This window comes from Protopterus annectens, chromosome 8.part0 (assembly GCF_019279795.1).
Source record: "Protopterus annectens isolate FY-2018-M chromosome 8.part0, PAN1.0, whole genome shotgun sequence".
NCBI lineage: Eukaryota > Metazoa > Chordata > Ceratodontiformes > Protopteridae > Protopterus > Protopterus annectens.
In genome coordinates this window covers 932,066,718-932,088,315 of record NC_056741.1, presented here as the reverse complement: position 1 = coordinate 932,088,315, position 21,598 = coordinate 932,066,718, and the positions used below count along the sequence as shown (strand labels likewise).

The window sequence follows — 21,598 nt, the reverse complement described above, 5'->3', positions numbered from 1 at the left end:
AAGTAGCAAAAAAAGCAAGATGAAGAAATGGAGAAGGAAGAGGAACACAAATACAGTAAAAGAAGCTGAATAAAGTGTTTGTAATGCTTTCTTCATGTCTAGGAATGCCCAGTTGGAATAATCCCTTATCTTAAGTTTTTTCTTCATCATCCAAATTACTGCAAATATCTAATCTGTTGTATTGTATCCTGATCTGAATCTGAAATGCTTATCTCCTATTGTTGTTTTTCTTTTGGCTTTTCCTGGTTAGAGGTCACCACAGCGGAACTCTGGTCCGCTAAAGATTGGCAGTTGATTTTTATGGTGCCGAGGTGCCAGCCCGACGCCCAACCTTCAACGAAGGCACGCCCATTCATGCATGTCTTTTGAACACCACTCGACTGTGGGGAGGGCATGCAGACGTCACACAGAAGGCGCTCCAGTTTATCTAACTTTCTAATACATTGCATATTTGTTCGTTATTCTATCTCTCTTTCTCTCTCTCTCTCTCTCTCTCTCCCACTCTCTCCCACTTTCTTGCAGTGTGACAAGAGTCTGATATCTCAGTACTGTCATCTGGAATATGCCTGTCTTTCCATATAACTGTGAATACTCTGAGGAGGCATTTCTCCCCTAACATACTGGCTACCTTGATGATATCTGCTGTAATTTCATCTGAGCCTACTGCTTTCTGCAACTTTATTTTACTCAAGACACATTGACATTGTATTTCTTACAGAGTGGGTTCTCCCTCCTATTTCATTGTGGGCTATACATTCATCAGTATGGCTTTTGTAGTGTTTTCTTCATTTTGAAACATCCTTCCATCCTTCATTGATGTCCTCTAGACTGGTGAGCAGATCGTAGGTTGGCATCCCTTATAAATGTTTTCTGTTAACCATCTTCTTTATCGTTCTTCTTTTGTCTTGCAGTCTTATAAAGCATCTTTCTGCTAGTTGTTGAGGCATTTTCTGGAAGATGATAGCCATTCTTTGATGCCTTGTTCTTTGACATTGCAGCTGATGTCTTAGTTTTTTGAATATCTAACAAGTATCCATTCCTTGCCTGGCACATGTTTTTTTACTCCTACTTCTCCCTGCACTCTTATTCTTTTAAGAACTTCCTGGACATTTGTATTTAACCTAATATTCCTTATTTACACACCTGGTTTGACCACAGATCTGCTCTATGATTTTGGCTCATGCTGCTTTGAGATGCCATTAATTTATTGCACCACCTTTTTCATCATCTTCCTCAGGTGTTAGAGTCATGATTATTTCCTTGAAATCATTTACTTTCATTTCATTAAATGTCCAGGTTTTCAACCTAGTCTACATTAACCGTAATTTCTTCTTTGATCACTGCTTGCAACTGACTGTGGCCACCAGTGTTTCTACTAGGGGCTGCCTTTTTCATTAGGAATGTCATTTCAATCTAATATTTGACCCTAATGCGTTTTCCTTACAGAGAGCAAGTGTGCCTGAGTTGCATACTGTCAGCTATTTTATGTGATCTTTTGACTCTCTGTTTCTTGGCATGTTTGCTACCATTAAGGCATTTGCCTGTCAGAAGTCTACAATGGCTGCTCCTCCAGTATTCATATTGTCTAAATCAGGGTGACTCAGGCTATCCTTTAGAGAGGTTTTTAAACTGTCTGAAACATGCCTCTCTTTATTTTTTAATTATTTGTCTGTCTATCTGTTTGTTGGTATGTTTGTTTATTTATTTGCATTCTCTGCAATCCAATCACTTACTTTGCATCTGTATACATGTATTTATTTATTAAAATGAATTCATCACCAAGGCAGTGCTTCATAATGTCTGCGCTTCATTAATCATTATTTTGCATAACACACCAAATATAATTATGATAAATAATTGTATGACATTGCTACTATACCTTTATCAAGCCTTTTTTTCCTTGAGTTAATATGAAGGTGTTTCCATATACTGTCAGTGCAACCATTTTTGTTACTGACACTTTTCCATTGCCCCAGCTTTCATTCTCTACTTCAACAGAAAAGGCCACAAGATTTTGATCATTGGTGCAACTTTCAGCAAAGGTATATGTGCATGTGCCTTGGAAGTCAAATGCAAGACCATCCAATGACATATAGTGAGGGTCACCAGATGCAGTACATGTTGAAGAACCAATGGGCTGACATTTTTGAATACCATTCACCACTTTGCACTCTTCATTGGCAGAACAAGAGAAGTCTGTACACTTCACCTGACCATTTGCATTACAAATGCATACTTCCTGACACAGTTTACCAGGATAAAAGGTTTCCCCACTCTTGTAGTATTTTCCATTATACAGACAGCCACACTGGGAAATTGGAACACATGTGTCCCCACTGAGAATGAAACCGTCATCGCACTGACAACCTTCTCTGCAAGCTGCATCACAGAATGTTGTTTGGAACAGGCTGCTGCATGTTTCTGGGCACCTACTTGAGCAGACTTCATAATGGCTGTTAATTCCACATTTGGGACCTATGATAAAAATAAAAGAAAGAGTTAAACTAGTTGATACATGCTTATTAGCTTGATACTAGGGTTGACTCAAAGTTACACAGCAGAAATTTATACTTCATAATTGTTAGAAAAATATGTATTTGAACATATATAAAGTGCTAGTTTAAAAGCAAATAGTATGTAATGCATTTTATTCTATTTACAATATGGCAGTAAGAATTATTTTACATGTAATTGCTTGAAGCTTTGGAGCTGCAGTGTGTTTGAACTCTGACCCTGGCAGAAGCCAGCTCAGCAAGCTTATGTTTTTCACTAATGATTATCTGCTGGGTCAGGAAATTTAATGTATAAAGCATTGAAAAGACGTATTCCTTCCTCTGAGACAATTGGCCTTGTGAGTCTTATCAAAGATAAGGCACAGCTGCTAAAGTGATGTTGCAAGAAGAACAAAGAAGTGTATTACGAGAACTGAACCAACTATTGTATTCGAGCAAGCCTGAAACCTTGAAAGAGTAACATTTACAGAAAGACATTATAACTAGCCAGGTGCTTTGCAAGGCTATATTATTCTCATGGGAAAACTTTTAAAATGTATAACATCAGCTTTTTCTTATGAATAGAATATTGTAGACCATAGTGATGTAGGTGCCCTGTGACTAACCACGTCAATCAAGTGGGCACAGCTTGAATGTATGACTATAAAACACAGTGTATTTCCTATATCACGCCAGTCAAAACTCTATACTTGTATTGTATGGTTTTTTGCCTCCTGGTGTACACTAGTAAACTTTTTGCATCTGAGCCTCCTGTGTTGTAATCATTTGTTTTTTATTTAACAGTTTGGTCCTTCTTGAACCGGAATTCCCTTCGGTGGTCGAATACTGCGCAGGAGAATTTACAGAAACGGTTCTTCTTTAAACACAAAGACCTCCGACTGAATTGTCGTTTTGAGAGGCTGGCCACTTTCTGATCTGCGGCCGAAGAGTGGTTTCGAACTGGTCGACCCAGGAGGCTCAGGTAGGAAGATATTTGCCTTTTTTCTGTTTTAGATCAGGGACTAGGTTACAGTAAATGTCATTGTCAGAGATTTGTTATACAGATCAGGGACAAAAGAAAATTACTGTATATTTTGTCAGAGATCAGGGAAACAGAATAAGGTAGGCAGTTACTCTAGATAAACTGTGTAAGGAACTGAGATACCACGTGGTAAAAAGGGTTACGTAACATTTTTCTTTTAAAATGGGAAATCAGTGCACTAAAAAATTGCGAGATCCACCCCTAACTGATGACGCAAAATATATGCAATCACAACGAGCAGATAATGTAAGGTATTATATAAAATGGGTTAATAAATACGGATTTGATGGTAAATTAAATAAGATTTCATTAGTTAAACTTTTAAAACAGCTTAAATCTGACGCAGAAGGTCAGGCGAAAAAACAACAGCGATTAGGCATTCCTCAGGCACATAGGTGGATTGAGGAAGTAAACCGAAGGGAACAGAAAATTAAAAATACGAAAACATTATTTTTAGACAAAGAGGATAATAATACAGTAATAGCGACGGCCCCTCCCCCTCCGCCCCCTCTAATGCCTTTCTCAGGATATGAAGTAGGAGGACAGGTTAGTCCACCTCCACGTTATCCTGAAGTTGCAGGAGCACTAAAACCATTTGTTAGAGAACCTATTGAAACTAGGTCCTGGACATGAAAAACACTTAGGGACACAGATTTATGCCAAATAGGGAGAGACACACTAGAAGAGAGTGAAGAAGAAATCTGTCCACTAATCGAGGTACCAAATCCTCAGGCAGGGCAGGAAGGGCAAGACCCAACTCTCCTGGTATACAGACCATGGACACCGGAAGGCATTCGGAAAGCTACAGAGGGAATCCCTCATCCGAAAGTTAATTACAAAAAGTTTATACAAGATTTACAAGGTATGAGACTAAGTTACCACTTGAATGGGGAAGAAGTAGAAAGGGTAGTTAGACAGATTGTGGGTCCAGACTGGCACATGATTTGTGGCACCTGGAACTCTCGTAACGCAGAGCTTAAACCACTCCCACATAGTGACGCAGAATTAGACACCAGAGTGAAAGGTCTTACAGACCGAATTTCTGAAAAATGGAAACCTAGAGCAGATTGGACTTGCATTAACCAATGCATACAGCAAGATAATGAAACTGTAGATGGATACTATGGTAGATTATTGGAATGTTTCAATAACCATAGTGGTATGACTATTCCTGAAAGTCAGATGAATGTTAGCTCATATGAACAGCAACTGAAAAATGCATTTTTGAAAGGTTGCATTGCACCTATCAGTAGCTTTATTACAAAGCATATGATAGATCACCGAACAAGTAGGCTACAAGCCTTACTTGAATATGCTAGGCATGCTGAAAGACACTTTAATAGTAAAAAGAAAAAGAAGACACAAGTCTTCACAGCTGAAGACGGAGCAGAAGTCTTTGTAGTACAGTCGAGTAAAAAGGGTAAGAGAAATGCCCAGGGTAATAAACAATCTGACAAAAGGTCAGAGGATTTTGAAGAAAGAAAAAAGAAAGGTGAGTGCTTTAAGTGCGGTAAGAAAGGACATTTAGCAAGGGATTGCAGGCTAAATAAAAAAGTGACTACAGAAGATAAAGGTGATGAGGACTGACTATATGATAGTGATGAAAATCAAAAATCATCAGGAAAGATTAACAAACAAAGGACAAATGTAAATGTAGTGGAAGGAACAGAGGAAGTGCAAGCAGATCTAGAGGATGAAGAAAGTGAAATTTTAGATTTAGCATTACTGAGCTTGGAGCTCTATTTGGCAGATACAAAACCGGAAGTTATACTTCTGGTGGAAGGAAGGGAAGTGAAATTCTTGTGCGACTTAGGAGCGTTGCGAACTTTGATACACCCTTCAAAGATACCAGAACACTCTGAATCACCTGACTATATATTAGTGAAAGCAGCAAATGGACAGCTATATAGGGAGCCACTCTCCCATGATATAGCAATAACTGACCCTGTTTCAGGTATGACCCAGAAAAGTAAAATTGTAGTTTCTGCAAAATGTCCAGTAAACTTACTGGGGAGAGATCTTATGCAGGTATTTGGCATAGCGGTAGTTCCCACTATGCAGGGTATGGAGGCACAAAGACAAATGGATACTTTTGTGGTGCCACCGGAGGGTAAAACTTTTTACTGGTACAGCCAGGATCTAGTTACGACTGGTCCAGGGGCAGTAACCGAGGAACTGATGAATGTAGCCATCAGTAAGGTCCCCTCCCTTGACACTGACCAACAGCATTTGTTACATTGTACTCTATACTACTGTAGTATGCCAGGACCTGATAAAGAATATGAGCAAGAATTGTTCAAAAATCCTGCTAACAGATTAGTATTACGAACCTTATATTGGGATACTGAGGGAAACAGTGTAGTAAGCTGTTCACTACCTCAGGAATTCATGTCACTGTACAAATCTAATAGACTGCCACATGTCAGTTTGACAAAAAACAAAAATATGAGATGGGCAGACTCAGGAGAAAAAGTAACAAAATGGGAAAAACAAACTGATTTAGAATTATCAGAACAAGGAGTACAAAAAACATAAATTGAATTGGCTAACACAGACACGTCCAGCTGTACACTTACAAACTAGTGAAGACAGCTGATTAGCATTCTTGTTAGAAGAAGAAGAAAAAGCCCTGCGTGATATACCAAACATTCTCTGGTCAACAGGTAAATCAGATGTAGGACTTATTCGAACAGCAGGACCAGTAACCATTACACCAAAATCAGCATTTAGACCACAAAAAAGACAATACCCCTTGAGGAAAGATGCAGAGCAAGGAATCAAGCCTATAATAGCAGCATTACACAAGGAAGGAGTACTGGTAGAATCTCTGGATTCACCATGTAACACCCCTCTATTTCCTGTTAAAAAAGCAAACGGGGAATGGCGGATGGTACAGGATTTACAAGCCGTAAACAATGCAATAATACCCAGAGCACCTACGGTGCCAGACCCACACACCTTGTTGAATGATTTGAAGCCACAACAGAAACATTTTACTGTGGTAGATATAAGCAATGCTTTCTTTTCAATACCTATACATCCTGATAGCCAGTATTGGTTTGCATTTACATTTCAGGGTAAAATATATACCTATACTCGGCTACCACAGGGATATTGTGAAAGTCCAAGGATATTTGCACAAGAAATGGCAAGCAACCTGGCAGGGTTTACTCCACCAGGAGGCAGTCAGATACTACTTTATGTAGATGACATCTTATTAGCAGCCCCTACCCAGCATCAATGCAGGGAGGATACGATAGCATTATTAAAATTTTTAGCAGCACAAGGACACAAAGTAAACAAAAGTAAGTTACTACTTTGGAGAAAACAGGTTAGATACCTAGGATATGTAATATCCAATGAAGGTAGAATACTAGATGAAGACAGAAAAACAGCGATTTTGCAGGCACCCAAACCAACAACCAAGAAGGAAATGATGTCCTTCTTGGGTACGACTAATTTTTGTTGGAGTTGGATATCAAACTATGCTTTAGAATCTGCTCCATTGGCTAATTTAATATATAAAACACCAATGGCAGCACAAGATGTATTACAATGGACACCTGAAGCAGAAACGGCTTTCTGCAGACTAAAACAATTGATAGCTTCATCATTAGTTTTAGGACTTCCAAATTACCACAAGAGATTTTTTCAAACCGTAGATTGTAAACAGGGATACATGACGTCAGTTCTGATGCAACAGCATGGGAATAAACAATGCCCCATAGCTTATTATTCATCACAGTTAGATCCAGTGGCACGATCATTGCCTCACTGTGTGAAAGCAGTAGTCGCAGCTGCAATGGCAGTACAGGCTTCGGCCTCAGTTGTGTTATTCCACCCTCTCATATTGAGAGTGCCTCATGCAGTCGCGATAATTTTACTGCAAGAGAAAATAGCATATTTATCTCCTGCTAGACATCTTTCATGTATGACCATACTGCTGAGCCAACCTCATATGGTAATTGAACGTTGTACAACATTAAATCCATCAACGTTACTTCCAACTCCTGTGGATGGCACACCACACAGTTGCCTGCAGGAAATTGAGCAAATAACTTTGCCCAGACAAGACCTCACTGATATGCCCTTGGATGATGCCGAGGTGGCATTGTATGTGGACGGTTCATGCAGAAAGGGTCCTACAGGGAAAAATCTAGTAGGATATGCAGTAGTCACAGATATAGAGATTTTAGAAGCCCAACCCCTACAGCATAACCTGTCTGCTCAAGCAGCAGAACTGATAGCCTTAACACGGGCTTGCACTCTAGCGAAAGACAAATGTGTGAACATATATACTGACAGTCAGTATGCTTTCTCTACAGTGCATGTTTTTGCGCAGCAATGGAAAAATAGGGGAATGATAACATCTACTGGCAAACCGATTAATCATGCGCAACTTATTTTGAACTTATTAGATTCTATTCAGCTACCTACTAAAGTAGCTATTTGTAAATGTCTAGCCCATACAAAACAACAGGATGCAATTTCGAAAGGAAATGCAAGAGCTGATGCAGCTGCAAAGCAAGCAGCCTCAGACTCAGAAACTTTACTTTTAACTGAGGAATTACAACCCTCTGAGATTTTAGATTTAGAAATGTTGAAAACGATGCAGACATTAACTACAAAAGTTGAGAAACAGAAATGGGAGAAACGAGGTGCAATCCTCGAGAATGGACTGTATATCTCCAAAGAGAAAAAGCCAATATTGCCGTCTAATTTATTTAGATATGCAGCTTTGTTGAGCCATGGGCAGAGCCATGTCTCAACAGGGGGGATGGTACAGTTAGTAAATCGAATATTCCAAACATATGGATTCACGAACTTTACACAAAAATTTTGTGCAGCATGTCATATTTGTAACAAACATCATGCACAAGGAGCATTCAAATCTAAGCAAGGGAGTTTTCCTACACCACCATACCCGTTCCATACTATCTGTATGGATTTCATAGAACTGAGCAAATGTGAAGGGAAAAAATACTGTTTAGTAATTATAGACATGTTTTCCAAATGGGTAGAAGTTTTTCCAACTAAAAATCCGGATGCAGCAACAATGGCAAAAGCCTTAATAAAAGAAATAGTTCCTAGATTTGGCATACCGGAAAGAATCCATAGTGACAATGGGATACATTTTGTTAATCAGACGATTCACCAACTTGGGAGATTCTTTGGGATCTCCTTGAAAAATCATTGTGCTTACCACCCACAGTCTGCAGGACTGGTGGAAAGGTACAATGGAATTTTAAAGAGCAAGTTGAGGAAGTTAATAAATGAAACACAGAAGAATTGGATTTGCTGTTTGCCTTTGGCACTGCTGAGCATGAGAACAGTTCCAAATGTAAAGGGTTTGACCCCCTTTGAAGTGATATTTGGAAGGGCATATTATGTGCCACAGTGGAAAGCTCTCATGCCTGCAGAGCTAGAGGCTGACAGCTCATTAGCTAGTTATATGAGGAAACTGTTAACAAATAAAACTGTTTTGCAGTTTAACTCTTTTTCAGATAGAGGACAGACCAGACCATTGGAAGCGGTGCTGACCCCAGGGTCGTGGGTGTGGCTGAAGGTCGTAAAGAAGAAAAATTGGACGAGTCCGAAGTGGGAAGGACCGTACCAGGTACTGTTGGCGACACCTACTGCGGTCAAAGTTGCTGAGAGGTCATCTTGGGTCCACCTGATGCACTGTAAACCGGTAAAGAATTTTCAGCTTGATAAACATTTTGTGACTGATTCACAACAAAGGCATAATGGCCAAGAGCAAAATGAGTAAAAATACAGATCAATCCCGAAGATATTGTTTAATCATCTTGCTAACTGTGCATTTATTGACTATGATTGTGGTGACTTTCCTTTTGTTGTGGTTCTTCCTACATATAACCACACAAATGAAAGTGGATAAACGTGATGAACTGTCTATAGACTGGCATCCAAACTTTAACACATACCTAGCTATGAAGCATGTATATGTAGAGACTATGAACATTTCAAACTGCTGGGTTTGTACTGCTATACCAACAGCATATGGAGGACTGTTAATGTCCGCTGTCCCCTTGGGGATAAATGAGACTTGGGAAAATTTACTTTTTGATACAGGTTCTGTGAGATCACAGGACAAGATTGCATTGTATTTTCCTATTACACAGAGAGGAATTGTTTGTTTCTACAAAAATGATACACTCCAAGTGGGTTGGAGTAACTGTAACATAACTGTATCTTATAAATGCTATATTAAGACTAAAGATAAAACCACAAGTTGCAGCACAAATTATGATTCATATTTGAGCTTAATGAAAACAACATTAAAAGATGTGCAGAAAAATCCTGAGTTGCATAAACAATTGTCTGTTATAGACAAGAAAATGTTTCATTCAGAGTTAACCCGCATCAGTACTAAAGTAGAAAACTGTTATTTTGTTTGTGGGAAAAAAGCATACAAATGGCTACCTGAGAATTGGTCCGGCAGTTGTTTTTTGGGTTATCTGGTTCCGGCTATAAGGCATACTGCAGAATTACCTCTAGGTAAGATACGAAATGTAAGAGATGTAGCTCGAAAACCTGAGGATCCAATCGGAAAACCTGTAAATCCAGTGGGAAAAATCGAAGCTGGTTTGAAGGATCATCATTCCGTGAAAGATAAAGAAAAATTGACTCATATGGACTTGAGTGACAGTGTTATATCCTGGGCAGGAATACTTCCAGCCTATGGAGCAGTCAAATTGATCTGGGAGCTGAGAAAACTGTCAAAGCTTCTCGAAGTAATGAGTAATGTAACTTTTTCCACTCTCGAACTTGCGACTGATGAACTGAATGCAATGAGAACTGTTGTGCTACAAAATCGAATGGCTCTTGACTTCACCCTAGCTGCGAGAGGTGGTACGTGCACGCTTATCAAAAAGAATGCTGTGCGTTCATACCAGACAATCGACATGAGATCAATGATCACCTAGAGGTAATACAGCAGGTATCGGCCATGACTGAACCAGGCCCAAACCCACTGATGAACTTTTTCCAAAGTCTATTTGGTGGGTGGGGTTCTATCCTAATGAATATTTTGATTGCTATTTGTGTTGGTCTGCTCTTATTAGGAGCATGTTTCTGTTGTGGGATCCCCTGTATGAAAAGATTAATCAAAGATTTTGTTGATATATCTGTTACTGAAACTTTTTACCAAAACATTGAATTGGAACTATTGATTCCAGACGAAACTTTTTCCGAAATATAAACTAAATGACTTGCCTAGTTGAAAGTCCTTAAAGGAGAAGGCTAGGGGATGATATAACATTGTTTATGTTTCTGAATAGAATAAAAAGTATTAAAAGGGAGGAAAATGTTAGAAAAATATGTATTTGAACATATATATATAAAGTGCTAGTTTAAAAGCAAATAGTATGTAATGCATTTTATTCTATTTACAATATGGCAGTAAGAATGATTTTACATGTAATTGCTTGAAGCTTTGGAGCTGCAGTGTGTTTGAACTCTGACCCTGGCAGAAGCCAGCTCAGCAAGCTTATGTTTTTCACTAATGATTATCTGCTGGGTCAGGAAATTGAATGTATAAAGCATTGAAAAGACGTATTCCTTCCTCTGAGACAATTGGCCTTGTGAGTCTTATCAAAGATAAGGCACAGCTGCTAAAGTGATGTTGCAAGAAGAACAAAGAAGTGTATTACGAGAACTGAACCAACTATTGTATTCGAGCAAGCCTGAAACCTTGAAAGAGTAACATTTACAGAAAGACATTATAACTAACCAGGTGCTTTGCAAGGCTGTATTATTCTCATTGGAAAACTTTTAAAATGTACAATATCAGCTTTTTCTTATGAATAGAATATTGTAGACCATAGTGATGTAGGTGCCCTGTGACTAACCACGTCAATAAAGTGGGCACAGCTTCAATGTATGACTATAAAACACAGTGTATTTCCTATATCATGCCAGTCAAAACTCTATACTTGTATTGTATGTTTTTTTTGCCTCCTGTTGTACACTAGTAAACTTTTTGCATCTGAGCCGTCTGTGTTGTAATCATTTGTTTTTTATTTAACAATAATATTTCACAAAATGTACCAGAACACTGGTAAGAAATATACCACAAATTAAATTTTTAGCAATTGCTTGATATACTGTTATAACAATCAAATGAAGGCATCTGCAGAATGGTATTTAGTAATGTTTTGTATCTGATAAGCTACTAAGGTATGGTAAAACTAAATGGAACACTGCAAAGCAACCTATTATACCTGCTATAAAAGCAGATATGGTGGGATATGGGTAAAATATTTTTCATTTTTCTCCCCATCAGCCATTTTACCAATATTGTACTGAAGATCTCTGATGTACACTTACAAGTCTCATTATTAGCAACTTACAGAATTTTAAATGTTACATTTTTATTAAAGAGACTCTCTTAATTAGTCTCAAAATCTTGAACTACTGGCAGGATGAATAAAAACATTACAGTAATGCAAAGGCAAATCACATTTAAAAGGGTATATTTCTTTTAAAGTTGTAGATATCCATTTGCTTGCATCTTTCTCTGGTTCTTCAATAAACCACATCATCTGGAAACATAGTTGTTTTCACATCTATATCTGAGTCCTTCTTGCAGTTTGTATGATGACGGCCATTTAACATTCAGTGTAAATCAAAATTTATATTTCCTGAAAATGTTGTATTTTTTAAATATTTCATGGGTACTGCTTTGGTTGTCAAGCATTTGGATTATTTTATGGTTCATCTTAACTTTATACTCATTTCTATAAAAGATAGCAACATTCAATATAGAAAGAGAACCAATGGCACCTGAAAAAAAATTTGCAGTCTCTCAAATAGACAGTCCAAAAAAATAATAAAACAAACTTTTGAAATGAAAAAAAACAAGTACCAAACCAATATGGCTAGGCAAAAACTATTTATTGAACATAAAAGAAAGAGATAAAAGTAAACGCATTCACAATAACACTATCGCTTCTTCAGACTAATAAACAAGTAGGAAGACGAGTTTAAAAAGAAAGAAAGGCCAATCAGCTATCATATGCAAATCTGATTAATTAAAAGGTACACACACACACACACACACACACACACACACACACACACACACACACACACACACACAAGCAATGCAACAATTGTTATAAATACAAGGGAAACTACAAATAAAATCTTAATTTAAAATCTTTGTTAAACAACATTAATGTTTAAGTGAGCGTGCTTTCAAGAAGAGTTTAAGGCTAGAGATGCCATTTAAACCAGGCAGTTTTTCTGCATTCAGGAGCAAGCTCCATTTCTGTTCAGCCCTTTCTGTTTTATTAGATGTATCCCCCCTCTAATACTAACGTCCAAAACCTGAAGAGCAAAAAAACTTAAAAGTGTGTTCTGAGCCATGTAAACCAATGTGTTGTGCTAAGGCATTTGTATCTTTCTGGTTCCTAATATCCCTATAGTGTTGGAGAATCTTGTCCTTCAGTGGTCTGTTTGTTTTGCCTCTATAGAAGGCATGACAGACCTGACAGTTTGCAAAATAAACAGTATTTAGAGTTCTGCTTGTCAGCATAAAAATCAAGTTTGATTTTAAAATTAACATGAGGATGTCTGTAGGTTGAGCCCATAAGTATATACTTACAGGCTGAACAAGATCTACAGGAAAAAAGCCGCATACTGGGTAGACTGAGGCCCTTTGATACAGAGTTGTGATTTATAGCACAAATGGTTTTTCAAGGACTTATTGTTTTTAAAAGCAAAATGTGGTGTGCTGTCTATAGTCCCTTTCAATTCATCTGCTGTGTGTAGGATATTCCAATTCTTTTTAATGACCTCACAATATTTATTGATGTCACTAGAGTAAGGTAGAGAAACTCTAAAAGTATCTCTCACAGCTACAGTTGCTTGTGGAGCATTAGGTAGAGTATGGTTGCCAAAATAGGCTGTACATTTCCCTTACATTTCTTCCCATGCAGCATTAATTTGAGAGTCAATCTCTGCCTCTTTGTAGCCTCTGTCTAAAAAGTCACACTTGAGAGAGTCAAGTGCTAAACTCAACTGAGTGTTATCATTGTGCAATCTCATAACTTTATAAATCCGCCATTTTAAAACATTCCGGATGACATGCTTTGGATGCATGCCATTTTTGTGCAGGAAGTTATTCTTCCTAGTGGGTTTCCTGTAGACACTAGTATACATATTATTAAGGTCTCCTTTAGTGATCTTAACATTTAAGAACTCCACTTCTACAGAAGAATATTTACAGGTAAGTTTTAAGAAGCCAGTAGTGCCATGCAAGTAGTCAATAATCTCATTCAACAGTTCTGACGAGCCAAGCCAAAGCAAAAACATATTGTCCACAAAATGTACATACCAGGCTATGTTCTCTTTGTTAGCATTCTTATGTAACAGACAAGATTTCTCCAATTGCACTAATGCAAGGTTGGCATAGCTATTGGCACAGGCTGTGCCCATAGCCACGCCAACCTTCTGTAAGAAGAACTCATTCTAGAATATAGAAACATTATTCTCAAGTACAAGCTTAAGTAATGTACAGAGCAAATTCACTTTCTCATTAGTAAAACATCTCCTGTCATTCAAAAAAGCTCTGACATGCTCTACTTCCCAGTCATTGGGAGTCGCTGTAAACAGTGATTCTATGTCGAGCGTAAAAAACAAATAATCATTAGACAAAGTAGATACTTTATCAAACAGTTTAGATAAAAAGGACTTAGTATCTTTTATGACTGTGTCACATTCAACTAGAAGTGGATGTAAGTTTTATTCAACAAAATTGATAGTGGCTATGTGCTCCAACCCTTGCCAGAAACGCGTTTATATCACATTATCAAAAGATGAAAATAGCGAATGCTATTTCATCGGCCCCAAAACATCTAAACATGAAAATATCGAAAATTCAGAACAGCAAATTTTTTCCCATGGAAAAAATTTGCTGCTCCGAAACACATACACACAACACAAGCACATCAAACAAACAGCAACCACACACATACACTTAAATTCCTACATCTAACACTACACTAAACTAAACATACACTACTATCTACCCACTTACCTTAACCCAAACCCTAACCCTAAGGTCCGTCACTATTGCACACTCACCTAACCCACACCCATAACCCTAACTCACTTAAACTGCCCCTAATCCTAAAGTCTGTCACTATCACACACACGCCTAACCCGTGCCCTAACCCTAACTCACTTAACCCACCCCTAACCCTAATGTACAATCGCACACTTACCTGAACCTAACCCATAACTTTCCACCACAGCACTAAGAATAGCAAAGCCACAGAAACGGCCAATCAAATTCTTTCCCAAGGAAAGAATTTGCTGTTCTGCAGCTTCACCATTCTTAGTGTTCACTGAATAGTGTTCGATATCAGAACATTCAAAGTTTTAATACTTCGATGTTCTGATATAGACCCCCAGAAACAATAGGTCTCATGAGTGGGCACTCCAAGTTCTTATGTATTTTTGGGAAGCCCATAAATTGTGGGAATGAGGGGGTGTTCAACATTAAAATAATTAAACACACTGTCAGAAATGAAACCTGTCATGAGTAAGTCAAACAGCATAAAAGAAACTTTTTCCATAATTCCTGTGACAGTAGTTCTTGAAACATTTAAATAAGTTGCTTCATCATATAGTAACTTTCTCATTTGTGTTAGATACAGATCTCTATCATGTACCACAATACTGCCACCTTTATCTGCAGGCCTAACCTCTATTGAGTGCATATTCTTTAACTCAAATGGAGCAGTAGAGTCACATCTGGTGACATTTTTGAAAAAAGAGGTTTAGAGTGAGTATCAAACAAATCCCCAAACTGTTTTGCACACAGAAAAATAAATGCTTCCACCATAGGGTGATGCTGAGGAATGCAGGTACTGGGATTTTTAAATTCAGTAACATTGAGAGTCACTTTTGAAAATTGTTTTGAGTGTCAATGATCTACCCAAACGACTCAAATCTTCAAGCAACTCTACAGGTTTAGCTTTTTTTCACTGGAATAAAGGATAACCCTTTATTCAGTAGGGTTAGTTGTGCTAGAGTAAGTACAGTGCAAGAAATATTATGCACCAAACCGGCATTCAGTGTTTCTGTCATTTCACTGTTGGCTGTGTGTGATCCACACTCTGTAGACATTGTAGCCTGCCTTTCCTCCCTTGACTTCTGCTTTTCTCCTTGATGGAGAGGGGGTTTGTTAAAGGAAACAATGGCTTTCTCGATATCCCTGTAAAAAACATCCATAGAAGGTGTTCCCTTCGGCTTGGCTCGTCAGAACTGTTGAATGAGTTTATTGACTACTTGCATGGCACTACTGGTTTCTTAAAATTTACCTGTAAATATTCTTCTGTAGAAGTGGAGTTCTTAGATGTTAAGATCACTAAAGGAGACCTTAATTATTTTATTTATTTATTTTTATTTTATTTTACATTTGTTAACCGGGCTGCTCTAACTGGATACATATCCGTTTTCAGTAGAGCTCCAATACACAATAGAAGTACATATTTAAATTGCAAGATTCAAAGTATTGTTACAACAAGAGAATACAGCTTACATATGCAGGAATGAAAATTTACATAGATGTTATATAAGACTAAAGGACAGACAGGAAATTATACACAGAACATTGATTTCGTTAAAGATACTGAAAAATAGACTGAAATCAGAGATTTTCCTTATTACTAAAAGGAAAGAGAAATTTTAGAGATCTGCAATTAGGGAAATGGGCTAGGAAGTGGACCTAGAAGTAAAGAGATATGTAGTTAGTCAGGTTCTCGACATGGGCATGTCCATTGTGTGGAGAGATATTCTTTAAGGTTAGCTTTGAAATGATAGAGCGAAGAAATAAGTCTAAGGTTGTTTGGCAGGAGTTCCACTGCTTGCCAATGGAATTGCATAAAGGGCATCCCCACCTGAGTTTTGCTTTAATGGTTAGGATCTGGATGCTGTTTGATGATCGGAGACTATTGAGGTTAGTATATGGAGTTAGAATTTTGCACAGTGAGGGAGTTCTATCAGGATGGTTGATAATTTTATAAGCGTTGGCTAAGTTTGAGGAGATTTGGCAGTTCAACCAGCCAAGTCTTCGCAGATTAAGGCAATGATGGGTTCGATAAGGGAACCTATAATAAATCTGGCAATGTGGTTATAGGCAAGAGAGAGCATGTTAAGTTCACGTTTATTGAGAAAAGAGAGGATCGGGAAGCATAGAGGAGGAAGAGAGGAGATGGGTATGAGCAATAGTTAATTTGGTAGTGGGAGTTAGGAAGTTTTAATTCTGTACATAGATCCTAGTTTTTGTTAACAGACTTTACTGTTTGGGTAATGTGTATGTCAAATTTGAGCTTATGATCAATAGTGACACCTAGCAGTTTGGTACTGGTGACAGGGGTTATGAGGGTCCCATTAGTGGATTTAATATGAAAGGTTGTGTTGTTAGTGTTTGGGAGTTCTTTACCTAGAGGTGAGAAGACGTTGGGAAGAAAAGTAATAGTTTGGTTTTAGATGGGTTAAGTAGAAGTTTTAAGTCAGTGAACCATTTTCAACTAGTGCAAAACAATGTTGTGTGGTCATTTGGAGATTCGAGAGGGAGACGTCGAGCAGATTAAGGTGGAGTCGTCGGTATTGTATACAGGTGGATTTAGGGATGATTGATTGAAGGTCATTTATGAAGATGGAAAACAGAAGTGGGCCCAGTATTGAGCCCTGAGGAACACCTATGGTATTCGGAGCAGTCGATATTCTGTTTTGCCATAGGACAGCTTGTTGCCTACCAGTGAGGTAGGAATTGAACCAGTTTAGTGCTGGAGTGTCCAGACGTAGGGTTTCAAGGATGTTGAGAAGGAATTGATGATTGACCATATCGAATGCTTTTGATAGGTCCAGAAAGAGGGCAGATGATATGAGTTTGTTATTGCGATTGTTGTTGATTGAGTCAATAAAGGAAAGGAGGGCAGTAGTTGTACTATGGTGGAATGAAAACCATGCTGGGCATTGGACAAGAGATTATTAGAGGTCAGATAGTGAAGAAGTTGTTTGTGGATGCATCTTTCCATGATTTTCGCTATGGGGACAGGATGGCTATTGGTCTATAATTTGACATTTCCAGGAGGTACCTCCTTTGTGAAGTGGAATGATATAGGAAGTCTTCAGATTGAGGGAATGTTCATCTCAGTTATAGATCTGTTTATTAGGATTGATATGGGGTAGGCTATTTCATCAGATGCAATTTGTAAGAATTCCAGGAAGGTGGTCAACCGCTAGGGTAGTTGGTTTGAGTTTTTTAGGAGGAGCGTACATAGGAGGAAGAGACTGGCTTTAAATTAAAGGGGTAGGGTTGTCACGTCGCAGTTTAGCAGCAGGTGGGGAAGTGGAGGTAAGGTGACTGGTTAAGGTTTGGATAGTCTCAGTGAAGAAGGAGTTAAAGGTGTTGGCTACTTCTTCTTGGCCTTTCTCTAAGAGTTTCTCAGGGGTTGGGGTGGAAGTTTTGCCTGGGTGCAGAAGGTTGTTAAAACCTGCCCAGAATTTCTTTAGGTTGTTCTGGTGTTTTTGCTGGAGGCTGCAGAAGTATTGTTTTTGTCTTGGGTTATGGCAGTTTAAGTGGCATTTCTTAGTTGTTGAAATTTACAACGGTCTTGGGGGTTTTGTGGCTCTCCATTTTCCCAGGCTTGGTCGTGAAGTTTGATTTTGGATTTAGTATCAGTAGTGAGCCAAGGTGCTATCGAGTTTGGTTCTAATTTGTCTATGTGGAGCATGTGAGTCAAGTATCTTAAGGAACGTGTCATTGAAGTGGGACACACACTCTTCTAGTGGAAGAGTCTTTAATATGGTCCAGTTGCAGAATTTCAGGTCAGCAAGAAATAATTGAGGAATTTTTTGTTTCTGATTAATCTATATAGGGGTGTTAGAAGTTGGGCATTTATGTTTAATGATATAAGTTATTAGGTGATCGCTGAGGTCACAGGAAGGGTGCCAGTGGTGTAGTTATTAGAGTCTCTATTAGTAAGGATCCAGTCAATTATACTTTCTTTTTGAAGTGAGTTGCCTATTCTGGTTGGGGATAGGATATTTTGGGAGAAACCATATAGGTTAATAGGTTGTGGAGTTATATGGGTAGAATAGAGACCAGTCAATGTTGACGTCTCCAAGAACTATGGTTTCTTGTGGGTAGTTGATGGCTAGCCAGCTCAGGGATTGCTCCAGGTTTTCTATGTTCTTCCTGGCGGGATATAGGTTACAATAAGGTTGATGCGTTTTTGAGTGTTTAGGCAGATCTGTAGGGCTATAATTTCTAGGTTTGAGATCATAGGAGGTTGTACTTGGTTCTTAAGGATGTTTAGTTTATTTTTAAACATAATAGCTATTCCTCCACCTTTCTTCTTTACGATCAGCCCTGAGAATATTGTACCGGGTGGGAGGATCTCTTCATTCTTAGTAGAGGGTTTTAGCCATGTTTGTTAGACACATGATGTCAGGGAATGACTAGCTATGATGGCGTGAAGGTTGTGAATTTTGTTGTTAATGCTTCTTAGGTTCAGGTGTAATATTAGAAGGAGTCAGTAGGTTTTCGGGTTAAATTATAGGTATTAGAGATTGGCATAGTGGTGGGACCTGGGTTTGGGTGAATATCTCCATCGATATTCATACAGTTTTCAAGTAAACTAAAAGTCTTTGTAGTTTAAATAGTATTTTGAGATTAGTTTTGTTATGTGGGATTTTAGGGTGTTGAAGTGTCGGGTGGACTATTTTGGGGATATATTTTGGCCTGGTAGATTGAGGGTGTTATATAACTGTCATGGAGATTAAATTGGGAGTTGGTGTGGCACTTAGGGAAAGGAATGCCTATAAGAGTTTGGTTTTCATATACTGTTAGGATATAGGTGGTGATGAGAAGTAAAATTCTGATGGGGTAATAGTATAAGTGAAATTTGCCATACTGAAGTAGGGAAGTGGGTTCGAGTGGGGAAGAGACTTTGTGTTGGGTTTGTTAGAGGTTGGGCCTTGGGGTGGGAGGAGTTATGGAGTTTGACAAGGAGCCTTGGATTTGTTAAGTGGGAAAGTGGGAGGGACTATTTGTAGCTATAAAAGTAGGGATGCTGGGGCGGGTGGGATAAGGGGCAGGGAGGGCGGAGGCGGCCGAGCGGAGCGAGGGGCAAAGAGTGGGGCCACCGCCAGGAGACTTTACAGGGTTTTAAAGGTAACAGTTCCAGTAGTATAATTCAACACAATGGAGTTACTAGTGCTGAATTTATAAAGATACAATTTTTACAGGCTTTGTATTGTTAAAATACACAAGGTAGAGTGTCAGGTTCTTGACAAGGACAGTATGATTCTCACTGAATAGGGTACTAATGATTTGTATTTACCCTGATTTTTAAGAAGAGTTGAGGCTTCTGGTTTAGTTTTCTTTTATGGTCCTGATGGGCGCTGTTAGGTCTTGGGAACCACAGGAAGCTAGGCAAGGGAGGGGCTACCTGTGATACAAGTGAGGAGAGATATGAGTATTAGTGTTAATAAAGGTTGAAAAATAGAACTAGCAGGCTACAACAGCTATCCTTTTAGACACAAACACACTCAAATGTCTTCATAATCCATAAAGTATGCAGTTAAAGAGAAACATTCAAATACTGTGAGATGGCATCTAATGACTTCAGCTTTGTTAAATAGACAGCAGATACTGAAATTATAACTTTAAATGAGTTCAGCTCTAGGTCGCTAATGCATTATGCTTAAAAGATGCCTAGAGTTAGTCAGGAACATGTGCAGGCCTTTGCATAGTCTTTAAAACACATTCTTGTACATAAAATAGCATCCAGTTACTTTAAATGATTACAGAATTAGGTGCATATGGTTTATGATACAAAGACATTAAATGTAAGTCAGTAACATTTAGCATTTACATAAGCAGTAAAACACATTCAGTTCCTTTAAAATAGATTCAGTTGCCCTTAGTATACTTAGAATAGCGTTCACATACACCAGGAGACTTTACAGGGTTTTAAAGGTAACAGTTCCAGTAGTATAATTCAACACAATGGAGTTACTAGTGCTGAATTTATAAAGATACAATTTTTTACAGGCTTTGTATTGTTAAAGTCCTCAAGATAGAGTGTCAGGTTCTTGACAAGGACAGTATAGTTCTCTCTGAATAGGGTACTAATGTTTTGTATTTACCCTGATTTTTAAGAAGAGTTGAGGCTTCTGGTTTAGTTTTCTTTTATGGTCCTGATGGGCCGCTGTTAGGTCTTAATAATATGTATACTAGTGTCTACAGGAAACCCACTAGGAAGAATAACTTCCTGCACAAAAATAGCATGCATCCCAAGCATGTCACTCTGAATGTTTTAAAATGACAGATTTATAGAGTAATGAGATGGCACAATGATAAAACTCAGTTGGGTTTAGGATTTGACTCTCTCAAGAGTGACTTTTTAGACAGAGGCTACAAAGAGGCAGAGACTGAATCACAAATGAATGCTGCATGGGAAGAAATGTAAGGGAAAAGTAGAGCCTATTTTGGCAACCATACTCTACCTAATCCTCCACAAGCAACTGTAGCTGTGAGAGATACTTTTAGAGTCGCTCTACCTTACTCTAGTGACAACAATAAATATTGTGAGGTCATTAAACAGAAATGTAATATCCTACACACAACAGATTAATTGAATGGGACTATAGACAGCACATCACATTTTGCATTTAAAAACAATAAGTCCTTGAAAAAACATTTGTGCTATAAATCACAACTCTGTATCAAAGGGCCACAGTCTACCAGGTATGAGACTTTTTCCTGTAGATCTTGTTCAGCCAGTAATTATATACATACGGGCTCAGCCTACATACATCCGCACATTAATTTTAAAATCGAACTGGATTTTTATGCTGACTGCAGAACTTTCAATATTGCTTATTTTGCAAGCTCCCAGGTCTGTCATGCCTTCTGTATAGGCAAAACTAATAGACCACTGAAGTTTAGGCTTCTCGGACACTATAGGTCTATTAGAAACCAGAAAGATACAGACGCCTTAGCACAGCACATTGGTTAACA

The 21,598-nt window shown here is 38.3% G+C and overlaps 1 protein-coding gene across 1 annotated transcript in view; it reads right to left on the bottom strand.

Moving 5' to 3' along the window:
* LOC122809162 (IgGFc-binding protein-like) overlaps positions 1-21,598 on the bottom strand; it is a 351,155-nt gene that overhangs the window by 167,555 nt on the left and 162,002 nt on the right. Inside the window, exon 8 of the mRNA XM_044080449.1 lies at positions 1,880-2,475. Within this exon, the coding sequence (XP_043936384.1) occupies positions 1,880-2,475 (596 nt within the window). The remainder of the gene's footprint in view (positions 1-1,879; positions 2,476-21,598) is intronic.